This window comes from Natator depressus, chromosome 1 (assembly GCF_965152275.1).
Source record: "Natator depressus isolate rNatDep1 chromosome 1, rNatDep2.hap1, whole genome shotgun sequence".
NCBI classification, from domain to species: domain Eukaryota; kingdom Metazoa; phylum Chordata; order Testudines; family Cheloniidae; genus Natator; species Natator depressus.
This window is the reverse complement of record NC_134234.1, coordinates 331,669,161-331,684,211: the sequence shown is the minus strand read 5'-3', so window position 1 is coordinate 331,684,211 and position 15,051 is coordinate 331,669,161. Positions and strand designations below refer to the sequence as shown.

The following is a 15,051-nucleotide window of genomic DNA, read 5'->3' as shown; positions in this document are numbered from 1 at the left end:
AGTGGCTGGATATATGTCATGTCAGGACAATGTAGGTACTGCCTGCAAGTGGTGGTGATGATGAGTTTGTTAGTCTGCAGCCTGCAGCCACCAAGGCAATCCTGCATTGCATTACTTTACATTCCAGTCCCATTGGGATGGGTTTTTGGTTTATAAATTGACTCAGCTTTCCCTCAGCTGGTACCAACCTAGTGCCACAAGCTGGTTCTATGCTGCTTCACACCCTGGCATTTGATATTCTGAACAGCTAGTGAGGCACGTAAACTTTTTTGGCTAAGACTTGCATGAGGTCCTGGTGACCAACTTCTATTGGATGCTTCACGGCAGTGCTGCTTTTAATTCAGAAGTGTTCATGTCAGTCTCACACACAGACTCAGCTAGACTCCCTGATACAGCGATAGCAGGTCTACGGCCGCAATACCCCCCTGCCATTCTATTTTCTTTTAGTTATATTTAACTAGAGTAGGGGCTAGTTTAACATCCCCTCATTCTACAGAAGGGGAGAGGGTAGAACACCACTCCATCTTTCTTTGTTTTTTGCACAGACTGAAATGCCAAATGCATGTGGAAGCAAACAATGGACAAGGAATCAATTAGCCAAGACCTGAAGTCAGAGGGTACGTCTACACTACAAAATTAGGTCGAATTTATAGAAGTCGTTTTTTTAGAAATCGTTTTTATATAGTCGATTATGTGTGTCCCCACACAAAATGCTCTAACTGCATTAACTCGGCGGAGTGCTTCCACACTACCGAGGCTAGCGTCGACTTCCAGAGTGTTGCACTGTGGGTAGCTATCCCAGAGTTCCCGCAGTCTCTGCTGCAGGAATTCTGGGTTGAGATCCCAACGCCTGATGGGGCAAAAACATTGTCGCAGGTGGTTCTGGGTACATGTCATCAGGCCGTCCCTCCCTCTGTGAAAGCAACAGCAGACAATAGTTTCGCGCCTTTTTTCCTGAGTTACCTGTGCAGACGCCATACCACGGCAAGCATGGAGCCCGCTCAGCTCACTGTCCCCATATGTCTCCTGGGTGCTGGCAGACGTGGTACTGCATTGCTACACAGCAGCAGCAACCCATTGTCTTGTGGCAGCAGATGGTGCAATAGGCCTGAAAACCATCCTCATCGTGTCCAAGGTGCTTCTGGCCGCCTCGGTAAGGTCAGTCAGGAGCGCCTGGGTAGACATGGGTGCAGGGACTAAATTAGGAGTGACTCGACCAGGTCATTCTCTTCAGTCCTGCAGGCAGTCCTATTGTACCATCTTATGGTGAGCAGGCAGGAGATGAGGATGGCTAGCAGTCCTATTGCACCATCTTCTGCTGGGCAGCCAGGAGATGTGGATGGCTTGCAGTCCTACTGCACCGTCTGCTGCCAGGCAAAGATGTAAAAGAGAGATGGAGTGGATCAAAACAAGAAATAGACCAGATTTGTTTTGTATTCATTTGCTCTCCCGTCCCTCCCTCCATGAAATCAACGGCCGACAATCGTTTTGGTGAGGTCTGTCAGGGGCACCTTGAAAACTTTAATGGAGATTCAGTCTTACCTAAAATACCAGAGGGAGGGATAGCTCAGTGGGTTGAGCATTGGCCTGCTAAACCCAGGGTTTTGAGTTGAATCCTTGAGGGGGCCATTCTGTGTGACAGTTGTTTTTGTTTCTCCTTGATGTAAAGCCACCCCCTTTGTTGATTTTAATTCCCTGTAAGCCAACCCTGTAAGCCATATCGTCAGTCGCCCCCCCCTCCGTCAGAGCAATGGCAGACAATCGTTCTGTGCCTTTTTTCTGTGCAGACGCCATACCACGGCAAGCATGGAGCCCACTCAGATCACTTTGGCAATTAGGAGCACATTAAACACCACGCACATTATCCAGCAGTATATGCAGCACCAGAACCTGGCAAAGCAAAACCGGGCGAGTAGGCAACATCAGCGCGGTGACGAGAGAGATGAGGACATGGACACAGACTTCTCTCAAAGCACGGGCCCTGGCAATGTGGGCATCATGGTGCTAATGGGGCAGGTTCATGCGGTGGAAGGCCGATCCTGGGCCCGGGAAACAAGCACAGAGTGGTGGGACCGCATAGTGTTGCAGGTCTGGGACGATTCCCAGTGGCTGCGAAACTTTCACATGCGTAATGGCACTTTCATGGAACTTTGTGACTTGCTTTCCCCTGCCCTGAAGCGCATGAATACCAAGATGAGAGCAGCCCTCACAGTTGAGAAGTGAGTGGTTATAGCCCTGTGGAAGCTTGCAACGCCAGACAGCTACCGGTCAGTCGGGAATCAATTTGGAGTGGGCAAATCTACTGTGGGGGCTGCTGTGATGCAAGTAGCCCACACAATCAAAGATCTGCTGATATCAAGGGTAGTGACCCTGGGAAATGTGCAGGTCATAGTGGATGGCTCTGCTGCAATGGGATTCCCTAACTGTGGTGGGGCCATAGACGGAACCCATATCCCTATCTTGGCACTGGAGGACCAAGCCGGCAAGTACATAAACCACAAGGGGTACTTCTCAATAGTGCTGCAAGCCCTGGTGGATCACAAGGGACGTTTCACCAACATCAGCGTGGGATGGCTGGGAAAGGTACATGACGCTCGCATCTTCAGGAACTCTGGTCTGTTTCAAAAGCTGCAGGAAGGGACTTTATTCCCACACCAGAAAATAACTGTTGGGGATGTTGAAATGCCCTATAGTTATCCTTGGGGACCCAGCCTACCCCTTAATGCCATGGCTCATGAAGCCGTACACAGGCAGCCTGGACAGTAGTCAGGAGCTATTCAACTACAGGCTGAGCAAGTGCAGAATGGTGGTAGAATGTGCATTTGGACGTTTAAAAGCACGCTGACGCAGTTTACTGACTCGGTTAGACCTCAGCAAAACCAATATTCCCATTGTTATTACTGCTTGCTGTATGCTCCACAATATCTGTGAGAGTAAGGGGGAAAGACGTTTATGGCGGGGTAGGAGGTTGAGGCAAATCGCCTGGCTGCTGGTTACACGCAGCCAGACACCAGGGCGGTTAGAGTACAGGAGGGCGCGGTGCGCATCAGAGAAGCTTTGAAAACCAGTTTCATGACTGGCCAGGCTACGGTGTGAAAGTTCTATTTTTGTTTCTCCTTGATGAAACCCCCGACCCCTTGGTTCACTCTACTTCCCTGTAAGCTAACCACCCTCCCCTCCTCCCTTCGATCTCCGCTTGCAGAGGCAATAAAGTCATTGTTGCTTCACATTCATGCATTCTTTATTAATTCGTCACGCAAACAGGGGGATAACTGCCAAGGTAGCCTGGGAGGGGTGGTGGAGGAGAGAAGCACCGGGAGGGGTGGTGGAGGAGGGAAGGACAAGGCCACACAGCACTCTAAAAACTTATTGAATGCCAGCCTTCCGTTGCTTGGGCAATCCTCTGGGGTGGAGTGGCTGGAGGCCCCCCTACCACGTTCTTGGGCGTCTGGGTGAGGAGGCTATGGAACTTGGGGAGGAGGGAGGTTGGTTACACAGGGGCTGTAGCGGCGGTCTGTGCTCCAGCTGCCTTTCCTGTAGCTCACCCATACGCTGGAGCATATTAGTTTCAATCCTGAGGCTGCTAGAGGATCAATCCTGCCTCCTCTCATCACGCTGCCGCCACCTTTCAGCTTCAGCCCTCTCCTCAGCCTGCCACTTACTCTCTTCAGCCCGCCACCTCCCCTCCTGATCATTTTGTGCTTTCCTGCACTCTGAGATTGTCTGCCTCCCCGCATTCGTCTGTGCTCTGTCAGTGTGGGAGGACAGCATGAGCTCAGAGAACATTTCATCGTGAGTGCATTTTTTTCCACCTTCTAATCTTCACTAGCCTCTGGGAAGGAGAAAATCCTGTGATCCTTGAAACACATGCAGCTGGTGGAGGAAAAAAAAAAGGGACAGTGGTATTTAAAAAGACACATTTTATAGAACGATGGGTACACTCTTTCACGGTAAACCTTGCTGTTAACATTACATACATAGCACATGTGCTTTCGTTCCAAGGTCGCATTTTGCCTCCCCCCCACCATGTGGCTAGCCCCTCCCCCCTCCCCGTGGCCAACAGCAGGGAACATTTCTGTTCAGCCACAGGCAAACAACCCAGCAGGAACGGGCACCTCTGAATGTCCCTTAAGAAAAGCACCCTATTTCAACCAGGTGACCATGAATATCACTCTTCTGAGGAAAACACCGAGAGATAAAGAACGGATGTTGTTTGAACGCTAGCAAACATACACTGCAATGCTTTGTTCTACAATGATTCCTGAGTATGTGCTACTGGCCTGGAGTGGTAAAGTGTCCTACCATGGTGGACAGAATAAGGCTGCCCTCCCCAGAAACCTTTTGCAAAGGCTTTGGGAGTATACCCAGGAGAGCACCAAATGCCAGGGCAAATGAATCATTAAACATGCTTGCTTTTAAACCATGTATACTATTTTAAAAAGTACACTCACCAGAGGTCCCTTCTTCACCTGGCGGGTCCAGGAGGCAGCCTTGGGTGGGTTAGGAGGGTACTGGCTCCAGGTCCAGGGTGAGAAACAGTTCCTGGCTGTCGGGAAAACTGTTTTCTCCACTTGCTTGCTGTGAGCTATCTACAACCTCATCATCATCATCATCTTCCTCGTCCCCAAAACCTGCTTCCGTGTTGCCTCCATCTCCATTGAAGGAGTCAAACAACATGGCTGGGGTAGTGGTGGCTGAATCCCCTAAAATGGCATACAGCTCATCATAGAAATGGCATGTTTGGCACTCTGACCCGGAGCGGCCGTTTGGCTCTCTGATTTTCTGGTAGGCTTGCCTCAGCGCCTTAAGTTTCACGCGGCACTGCTTCGGGTTGCTGTTCTGGCCTCTGTCCTTCTTGCCCTGGGAGATTTTGACAAATGTTTTGGCATTTCGAGAACTGGAACGGAGTTCTGATAGCACGGATTCCTCTCCCCATACAGCGATCAGATCCCGTACCTCCCATTCAGTCCATGCTGGAGTCCCAGAATCGCAAGAGCTCCAGCATGGTCACCTCTGCTGATGAGCTCTGCACTCGCCTGCAGCTTGCCACGCTGGCCAAACAGGAAATTGAAATTCAAAAGTTCGCGGTTCTTTTCCTGTCTACCTGGCCAGTGCATCTGAGTTGAGAGCGCTGTCCAGAGTGGTCACAATGGAGCACTCTGGGATAGCTCCCAGAGGCCTTTACTGTCTAATTGCGTCCACAGTACCCCAAATTTGCCTCAGCAAGGCCAATTTCAGCGCTAATCCCCTTGTCAGGAGTGGAGTAAGGAAATCGATTTTAAGAGCTCTTTAAGTCGGAAAAAAAGGGCTTTGTCGTGTGGACGGGTGCAGGGTTAAATCGATTTAATGCTGGTAAATTTGACCTCAACTCCTAGTGTTGACCAGGGCAGAGTTTCAATGACCTTTCAAATGTTGCTGACAGCAGGGAAGGGAGCTGTAACCTCTTAAACTACAGGGAGCTGTCCCCCTGTTCTGCTCTGAGTTCTAGAATCAGCTGACGCAGGTCCTGGCAGACTTAAAAACAAACAAACCTCCTGTTCCTCTATGGAACTCTTTAGATTAAACATTTATCCTGTTAATGATTTGCATATTGCAGTTCTGTATGTTGTCTTTCTCCTCCCCCCCACCCCCATTTTGAAGTGTTATTCTAATCTGATGTGTCTCTCATAGAATCATAGGACTGGAAGGGACCTCAAGAGGACATCAGAAGTCCCCTGCACTCATGGCAGGACTAAGTATTATGAAGACCATTCCTGACAGGTGTTTCTCCAACCTGCTCTTAAAAATCTCCAATGATGGAGATTCTACAACTTCCCTAGGCAATTTATTCCAGTGCTTAACCACCCTGACGGTTAGGATGTTTTTTCCTAATGTCCATCCTATACCTCCCTTGCTGCAATTTAAGCCCATCGCTTCTTGTCCTGTCCTCAGAGTTAAGAAGAACAATTCTTCTGCCTCCTCCTTGTAACAACCTTTTACGTACTTGAAAATTGTTGTCATGTCCCCTCTGTCATCTCTTTTCCAGACTAACCAAACCCAATTTTTTCCATCTTCCCTCATAGGTCGTGTTTTCTAGACCTTTAATAATTTTTGTTGCTCTTCTCTGGACTTTCTCCAATTTATCCACATCTTTCCTGAAATGTGGCTTGCAGAACTGGACACAATACTCCAGTTGAGGTCTAATCAGAGTGGAATAAAGTGGAAGAATTACTTCTCGTGTCTTGCTTACAACACTCCTGCTAATACATCCCAGAATGATGTTCACTTTTTTTTTTTTTTTTTTGCAAGTGTTACACTGTTGACTATTTTCAGAGTAACAGCTGTGTTAGTCTGTATTTGCAAAAAGAAAAGGAGTACTTGTGGCACCTTAGAGACTAACCAATTTATTTGAGCATGAGCTTTCGTGAGCTACTGCTCACTTCATCGGATGCATACTGTGGAAGCTGCAGAAGACATTATATACACACAGAGACCATGAAACAATACCTCCTCCCACCCCACTCTCCTGCTGGTAATAGCTTATCTAAAGTGATCATCAAGTTGGGCCATTTCCAGCACAAATCCAGGTTGACTATTGTTGACTACTGTTGACTATATTTAGCTTGTGGTCCACTATGACCCCCAGATCCCTTTCCGCAGCACTCCTTCCTAGATAGTAATTTCCAATTTTGTATGTGTGCAACTGATTGTTCATTCCTAAATGGAGTACTTTTCATTTGTTCTTATTGAATTTAATCCTATTTACTTCGGACCATTTCTCCAATTTGTCCAGATCATTTTGAATTTTAATCCTATTCTCCAAAGCACTTGCAACCCTTCCCAGCTAGCTATCGTCCACAAACTTTATAAGTGTACTATGTATGCCATTATCTGAATCATTTATGAAGATATTGAACAGAACTGGACCCTGAACTGATCCCTGCGGGAACCCACTCATTATGCCTTTCCAGCATGACTCATAACTACTCACTGGGAGAGGTTTTCCAACCAGTTTTGCAGCCATCTTATAGTAGCTCCATCTAGGTTGCATTTCCTTAGTTTGTTTATGAGACAGTCATGGGAGACAGTATCAAAAGCTTTACTAAAGTCATGATATACCATGTCTGCCGCTTCCCCCACATTCACAAGGCTTGTTAGCTTTCTCTGACAGGGTATCAGGTTGGTTTGACATGATTTGTTCTTTACAAATCCATGCTTACTGTTACTTATCACCTTATTATCTTCTAGATGTTTGCAAATTGATTGCCTAATTATTTGCTCCATTATCTTTCCGGGTAGAGATGTTAAGACGACCGGTCTGTAATTCCCTGGGTTGTTCTTATTTCCCTTTCTATAGATTGGCACTATATTTGCCCTTTCCCAGTCTTCTGAAATCTCTCCCGTTTTCCATGACTTTTCAAAGATCATCCCTAATGGCTCAGATATCTCCTCAGTCAGCTCCTTGAATATTCTAGGATGCATTTAATCAGGCCCTGGTGACTTGAAGACAACTAACTTGTCTAAGTAATTTTTAACTTGTTCTTTCCCTATTTTTAGCCTCTGATCCTACTTCATTTTCTCTGGCATTCACTATGTTAGGCATCCAATCACCACCGATCTTCTTGGTGAAAACCGAAACAAAGAAGTCATTAAGCACCTTTGCCATTTCCACATTTTCTGTTATTGTTCTCTTCCCCCCCCACCACCATTGAGGCCTACCCTGTCCTTGGTTTTCCTCTTGCTTCTAATGTATTTGTAGAATGTTTTCTTGTTACCCTTTATGTCTTTAGCTAGTTTGATCTCGTTTGGTGTCTTGGCCTTTCTAATTTTGTCCCTACATACTTGTTTGTTTATATTCATCCTTTGTAATTTGACCTAGTTTCCACTTTTTGTAGGACTCTCTTGATTTTTAGATCATTGAAGATCTCCTGGCTAAGCCAGGATGGGCTCTTGCCAGACTTCCTATCTTTCCTACGCAGTGGGGTAGTTTGCTCTTGTGCCCTTTATAATGTCTCTGAAAAACTGCCAACTGTCTTCAATTGTTTTTCCCTTTAGACTTGCTTCCCATAAGATCTTATCTACCAACTCCCTGAGTTTGCTAAAGTCTGCCTTCTTGAAATCCACTGTCTTTCTTTTGCTGTTCTCCCTCCTACCATTCCTTAGAACAGTGGTTCTCAAACTTTTTTTTCTGCTGACCACTTGAAAATCGCGGAGGGTCTTGGTGGACCACTTAATGATCTTTCCAAATGTTGTTTTTACTGTTAGCTAACTAGTGTAAAGCGCTTTGGATAAAAGTGCTATTAACAAAAAGACTTAGTAATTAATGTTTTTTTGTTCTACAAATAAAAGCACACAACTTCTTTTTTAATATCAGTAGTCTAGTCTTACCTTTCTAATGCAATGGATGTGCTCTCTCTCCCCTGCCGCAGCAGCCCCCGAGCTGGGGCTGGGAAGGAGGGCTGTCTCTCCCCGGCAGCTGCAGCCCTGGAGCTGGGGAAAGTCACCTCCTTTCTCTGGCCACCACAGCCCTGCACGTACCAAATTCCCCCCACTCCCTCTTCTCACCCCACTGCCCCCTCCCACCTACCACCTATTCCCCGCAAGGCCACCACTCACCTTACATGTGCCTCTTCTCCAGGGCCCAGGCACCTAATTAGTGGAGCCACGCCTGTGCAGCTCCACTAATTAGGTGGGTGGCCCTTCATTCTCTCATGTGCGGCCACCCAGGCACGCACCTTAGAGGGAACTATCCGTGGACCCCCTGAATGGAGCTTGCAGACTACTGGTGGTCCGCGGATCACAGTTTGAGAACCTTTGCTTAAAATCATGAACTCTACCATTTCATGATCACTTTCACCCAAGCTGCCTTCCACTTTCAAATTCTCAACCAGTTCTTCCCTATTTGTCAAAATGAAATCTAGAACAGCCTCTCCCCTGGTAGCTGTCTCCACCTTCTGAAATAAAAAATTGTTTCCAATACATTCCAAGAACTTGTTGGATAATCTGTGCCCTGCTGTGTTATTTTCCCAACAGATGTCTGAGTAGTTGAAGTTCCCCAACACCACCAAGTCATGTAGGTGTCTAACTTGGGGAACAGATCTCACTTTGTTTCAAAGTACAAAGATGGTAGGTGGTCCTCCCCGAGCCCTACAAACTTGACCTAAGACCTGTCTCAATCTGGGTTCTCTCCTCCATCATTGCTAGTAATAAAGCTTCTGCAGGTTAAATGATGCGTGTGTGAGAGCCCTGTGCAATCCTGCTATTTTAGTGGGTTTATACAGGTGTGAGGGTCCGGTAACACAGGAAAGTGGTGGTTTAAAAAAATTAAAAATCCACTGTTAATGCACAGGAAACAGACTCCAGCTCTCTCATTCAGAATGGTGTCGGCTCTGCTGGGCTTATAGGAGTTGAAAGGAGTAGCAGCTTGTTTTTGTCATTGAGAGCAAGATTTGCTGACTTCAATACACAGTGGAAGATTGCCAGTGAGATGTAGTTACATTTCAAAGTAGAACTGCATATAGATGAAGGATGGAATATAAAAATATTGGCTTGTCTTTTCTACTTAAATTGTAAGCTTCTGGGGGGCTGAGACCCTCAAACACTGTGTGTATGTACAGTGCATAGTACAATGGCACCCGGGCCTCTACATATTACTGTAATACACACATTAATCAAATGTTAGGATGATAAATCAGATAACCAAGTGTGTTACTTTCTCCTTTTCTTCCTTCTTCCAGGATAGAATCATCAACTTAGCTGTTGGTAGCTTAACATCCTTGCTGCTAATAGTAAGTATTCACCTTCCCAAACTGCATTTCTTTGCTTTCTATGCTTCAAATCCTGATTCTGTTGAAGTATAATGGCAAAACTTCCACTGACCTGAATGGGCGCAGGTTTTAGCCCCAAGTGCTTCCATCCTTTGCACACTGGCTTGCTAGTAATTTGAGACCCTTTGCCTTTAGGGAAGGGAGAATGCCATTTTCTTTTGGCAGTTTTTTATTTTCTGCTGCCGCTTCACAGGAACGGAGTCCTTTTTAAAACAAGTAATAGAGTTTCCCCAAATCCACGGGAGAAAGGAACTCTTCAGCAGCACTGCCTAGTGCTGGGTGAAATTTTTACATGTGTTTGAGGTGCCCATTGCTGTGCTATCTCACTGTGCTTTCCTCCAGCTCTTGAAAGAACCAAATGCTTTCACAAAAATGAGAGTCTACTCCATGATCTGTGATGGTAGCTGCTGACTCTCCTGCCTTTGAGAGCCAACATGATGCGTAGCGCCTGAATATTCAGGGAATCCAGCCTGTTATTGGAAAGTCCAGAGAAAGAGAATCCTTGAACAACCCCAGGATAGAATGCCAAGCCCGTCACAGAGAACCTCCGGCCTCACAACTCCTTGAGCTTCACCTTAGAACAGGGATCAGCAACCTTTGGCATGCAGCCCGTCAGGGAAATCCGCTGGTGGGCCGGGACGGTTTGTTTACCTGCAGCGTCCACAGGTTTGGCCGATCGCAGCTCCCACTGGCCATGGTTCGCTGTTCGAGGCCAATGGGGGCTGCAATCGGCCGAACCTGCGGATGCTGCAGGTAAACAAACCGTCCTGGCCCACCAGCGATTGGCCGAACCTGCGGATGCTATAGGTAAACAAACCGTCCCGGCCCACCAGTGGATTTCGCTGACGGGCCGCATGCCAAAGGTTGCCGATCCCTGCCTTAGAAGACATGTAGCTGAAACATCCCTTCCAAGCAATAATGCTGGGATGGAGCATAGGTGGGGAAGTTGGAAGATAGCTGGGGACCATTTACATGTTTGTAAATTATGACCAGAACCTCGGAAGTAAATTAGCTGCTGCAAAGAGTAAGACACACTGCTGCAGTACTTTTTTGGTTTAGTTGGCTTGCCATTTGGCTAGCCACATGCTATATAGCCAGTTGGAACTTTTTGACTGGCCTTCAAAATTAAACCCAGTTATGTGGACCTGGTCCTTGAGGTGACAAGGTACAAGATAATTTTGCAAGACCTGCATCCATGAGGGATGGTTAGTGTCCTCTGGGAGCAGGATAGCTTTCAGGACTGCCAGAAGGAGCACTATTCTGGTTAATACATAAGTTCTAGATGGCTTTTTCTCCCTTAAGTTTCTGTGTGTGTGACCCTTGAATTTTCCACTTCCATCTGTCCTTCTACATGGACATGAGGATTGTACTGGGCCACTGGAAAGGAACTATTGTACAATTACTAAGGATTGTGCCTATGTGGTTAGAGGTACTTAATGTTTAATTTTTAAACAACTATGTCCCTAGTCCTTTCCATCCTCTCATACCCCCACCTCTCTCATGCCTCTTGCCAGCGTGGGTGGGTGAAACACCCAAAGTGGAATCCTAAACTGTTTCCTTGGTCACTTCATAACTCTGCTTCTCTGAGTGGGTGTGGATGTGTGTGTGTGTGGTTTTTTTTTTTTTTGACACTATGAAAAAATTTAATCTCTCTGTATTTCTCTGTACAGGTCACTCTGATCAGTGCTTTTATCTTTCCTCAACTACCTCCAAAACCAGTGAATATATTTTTTGCTTTCTGCATCTCCTTGTGTAGTGTTTCTGCTGGCATACTTGTAAGTATTCCTACTTTTATTGTGAAATATACACAGAATTGTATTTTATGTAATAATAGATCCTTTGTTTTCCATAATACAGTAGTGAACTAGCTACACCTACCCTCTAAGTAGGGCAGCTGTAAGATTATAGTACATGTGTGCACTTGAAATCTGGTGAGGCACTGGATATTGGTCAAAGGTAGATATCTTATGTTCAGACTTTATTCTGCTAGTGCAGAGGGATAGACTTTCTATCAAATATCTTCTGTTCTAATTTCTGTGATCCTATTGTCCACTCCTGAGCATCCAGGCCACAACATCCCAATATTTAACACATTCACAATAGGCTTGTCTATGCACCTGCTACATAGAGTGTACAGGTCACATCCTACAACAAAAGACCATGCTACGGTTAGGGGTTTACTTAAATCACGGAGAAATCACACATTTTTCACAGGTTGGTCACAGTATAAGTAGATTTCATGGAGTGTTACACATCTCGAAATTTTGTTATTTATGCCATGACTTACATTAAAGAGTGTGATTTCTCCATAGCGTTTGTCAAACTGGGGGCCCTGACCCAAAGGCGGTCATGGGATTGCCACCCTTACTTCTGGGCTGCTGCTGCTAGCAGCAGCCCCCGCTCTCTGCTCTGCCTTCAGAGCTGGGCAGCCAGAGATCATATTTCATGGACCATGACACTATTTTCACGTCTGTGAATTCTGTAGACCCCCTAGCTATGGTGTGTCTTCATACACAACAGGCAAGACTTAACTTCTGTACTGGTGGGAGCTGCCACAGGAAAGCGAGGCAAACAGAGTTAAAGTTGGCATCTCCAGTATGTAAAAACTTTCTGGCATTCATTACTGGGATTTTTCTCTTTTAAATTTGTTTAACTGTGAATTTCCTAGCTTTCAAACAACCATTGAAATAACAACTCCACTTTAAATGTTAATGGCTTATTGACACTTCTGTATCTATGGGCTTGTCTACACTTAAAATGCTACAACTGCACTGCTGTAGTGCTTAAGTATAGACACTACCCATGCTGACAGGAGAATCCCTTTTGTCAGCATAGGTAATTCCACCTCCTTGAGAGGCGGTGGGGTAGGTAGGCAGACAGAAGAATTCTGCCGTCAACCTATTGCTGCCTTCGCAAGGACTTCGGGCTGTTTAACTACATGGCTCAGGGGTGTGGATTTCTCACACCCCAACCACCATAGTTAAACTGACCTAATTTTCTAATGTGGACCAGGCTTTACAGTTTGCAAAGCAAGCTCACCCATCTCGTCGCTTGCATAATTAACACTTCTCAAAATTAAACTGTCTTAAGTCTATAGGAACAGTAAGTAAGCAGACTGTGATACTGGCAGGCAATACATGAGTGGTTAGTATCTCCCTGCAATGTGGAAGTGCATTCCACAAGAATGCTGAGAGAGAAAGGTGGGTGGTTTATCTTAGTGCTTAGTTTTCTGTGAGGTTTCCCTATATTAACTGCTCTCTCCTCCTTAGTCCGATTTAAAGGGGGTGATGTTAAATAAAACCCTAGCAGTTCTTAGTTTCACCCAGTTACTTACTGTTGCTCTGAACTATAGATGGTTTGTTTATCTTACATATAAATACCTGACTTTATTTCTAATGCAAAATCACTCTCTCCTTTCTAGATCTACTGGTATCGACAAGGAGACTTGGAACCTAAGTTTAGGAATCTAATTTACTATATCTTATTTTCTATTGTCATGTTATGTATATGTGCCAACCTGTACTTCCATGAAGTGGGTAAATGATTGCAAGACTGTTCTTAGCTCCATCCTAGAAACAAAGGGGATAATCAACTGGACAGGGATGAAGAAATGGGTTGTTCAGGGATAATCAGTACATGATTTTCATGTAAATGTATATCTAAAGTCCCTCGTGTTGGGAAGAATTATTGCCATAGGACATGACACTTTGCTTTTATTTAAGAGCTAACTTTGCACTTAATGCACATTCCAACTATACTGATGTTTCAGAAGGGCACAAGCTTTTTCATTTTGGAAAAAACGGCATTTTTTTAATTATTGTACAAATAACTGCAGCATCGCAAAGATCTGTAACAGAATAAATAAATGGCATCTTACAGTTACAGAAGACAAATACTTTATTTTTGTTTAAACTGACTATACAATTATTTCTGTTCCCTAGGCAACCTTTTGTTGAAACTACAACTTAATTTCACATTAACAAAACCACAGACTGAAAGACCAACTGATTATGAAGAGCTAATTACAGAAATAAATAAAATAATTTAGAGTTATTTTCCCTCATACACACACATGCACACTTAGAAGGCTGCTCAGTCTGCTAGGAGCCTGAAGGGTCGAAAGAATTGCTTTCCACTGCTTTAGGGACATAGGCCCATACTATTACTGAGCTGCTTCTTCAAGACCTTGCAAAGGGTGCTACCACCTCCTTGCCATCGCCCAGATATTAATGTGCTGCATGCAACTCACCTTCAGAGAGAGGCTGGAAGTGTAATATAGCTAGGCAGTCTTTCTACCCGACTTGGAATGGCATCTGAAGGTTAGAGGCTTTTTTGTTCTCTAGGCTTTAGAGGGATGCTGGTGGACCTCCGTAGCTTTCCCTTTCTCATCAGTTTCCCTTTTATTGAACTTGCTGTAGTGATTATTTTTTTACTTTAAAAAACCCCCAAAAGTTCAAATCTTTCACTTCTGCTCTTTCTGCAACTCCATCCATTGCCAGCAATGGACTCTTCAGGAACAGGAACAGCGAAAGACAACCCTATAAGCATCTGTAACTAGGGTCCTATGTGCTGGAAATACTGGTACGTCAAATGAGATTGGGAAAACAGACCCCTTCTGCAATGCTGCTCCTGCCCTTGCCCTCACCCTCTCAAGTCACTGAGATATCCTCAGCTAAATTTCAGGAGGAAAAAGTAACAAGTCTTAACTCTGTATTTTAGAAGAGCCAGTAAGTGCAGAAATCCTCATCCACTCTCCATGAAATGTGTGCAAACTAATTCTTGTTGCTGCACTAACAAGCTAAGGGCTACAGTCCTTGGTTTCCGTCCAGTTTTCAAGGTGCATAAAGTCCAACACACGGGCAACAGCCAGGTCAAAATGATTGACTGATCCTAGCAGTGTGCAACTGAGACTCTTAATAACCCCTGGCTGAACTGGGGCTTCAGTTAGCTGCTGTACCCCTTTACAAATGAGGTACATCGTCTTATGAGCAGTAAAAGTGCACTGTAGCCATTTCAACTTGAGAATGTTTTAAACATGTGAACTGACTACTTTCTTTGGAAGGTGGTACAGGGCTGCAACTGTAATTTCATGATGCAAACAGGTTCATTTAGAAAGCAGACATGATTACTGCTTCTTAGTGACAACTCACTAAGTCTTCAACATCCTTTGAATCTTCAGAATCAGGACTGTCCAAACATGAGCCAATAATGTGTGATCCCTCTCCATGGTGTTGCAATATAGGAT

General features: G+C 45.2%; 3 protein-coding genes across 6 annotated transcripts in view; 1 reads left to right on the top strand and 2 right to left on the bottom strand.

Moving 5' to 3' along the window:
- The window catches only part of TMEM243 (transmembrane protein 243), a 27,494-nt gene extending 13,617 nt beyond the window's left edge, over nt 1–13,877 (top strand). Inside the window, exons 3-5 of the mRNA XM_074942580.1 lie at nt 9,717–9,767; nt 11,477–11,581; nt 13,228–13,877. Coding sequence (XP_074798681.1) covers nt 9,717–9,767; nt 11,477–11,581; nt 13,228–13,350 — 279 coding nt within the window. The 3' untranslated portion in view covers nt 13,351–13,877. The remainder of the gene's footprint in view (nt 1–9,716; nt 9,768–11,476; nt 11,582–13,227) is intronic.
- MSANTD7 (Myb/SANT DNA binding domain containing 7) lies at nt 3,592–5,001 on the bottom strand (the record flags this gene model as incomplete). The annotated part of the gene is given in 3 exon segments (XM_074969771.1): nt 3,592–3,798; nt 3,800–3,873; nt 4,452–5,001. Coding segments are annotated over 3 exon segments (831 nt in total), but the record flags the coding sequence as incomplete, so codon positions are not given.
- DMTF1 (cyclin D binding myb like transcription factor 1) overlaps nt 13,705–15,051 on the bottom strand; it is a 56,074-nt gene continuing 54,727 nt past the window's right edge. For all 4 annotated transcript variants that reach the window (XM_074942576.1, XM_074942579.1, XM_074942578.1 and 1 more), the window contains exon 17: nt 13,705–15,051. In XM_074942576.1, coding sequence (XP_074798677.1) covers nt 14,942–15,051 — 110 coding nt within the window. In that variant the 3' untranslated portion in view covers nt 13,705–14,941.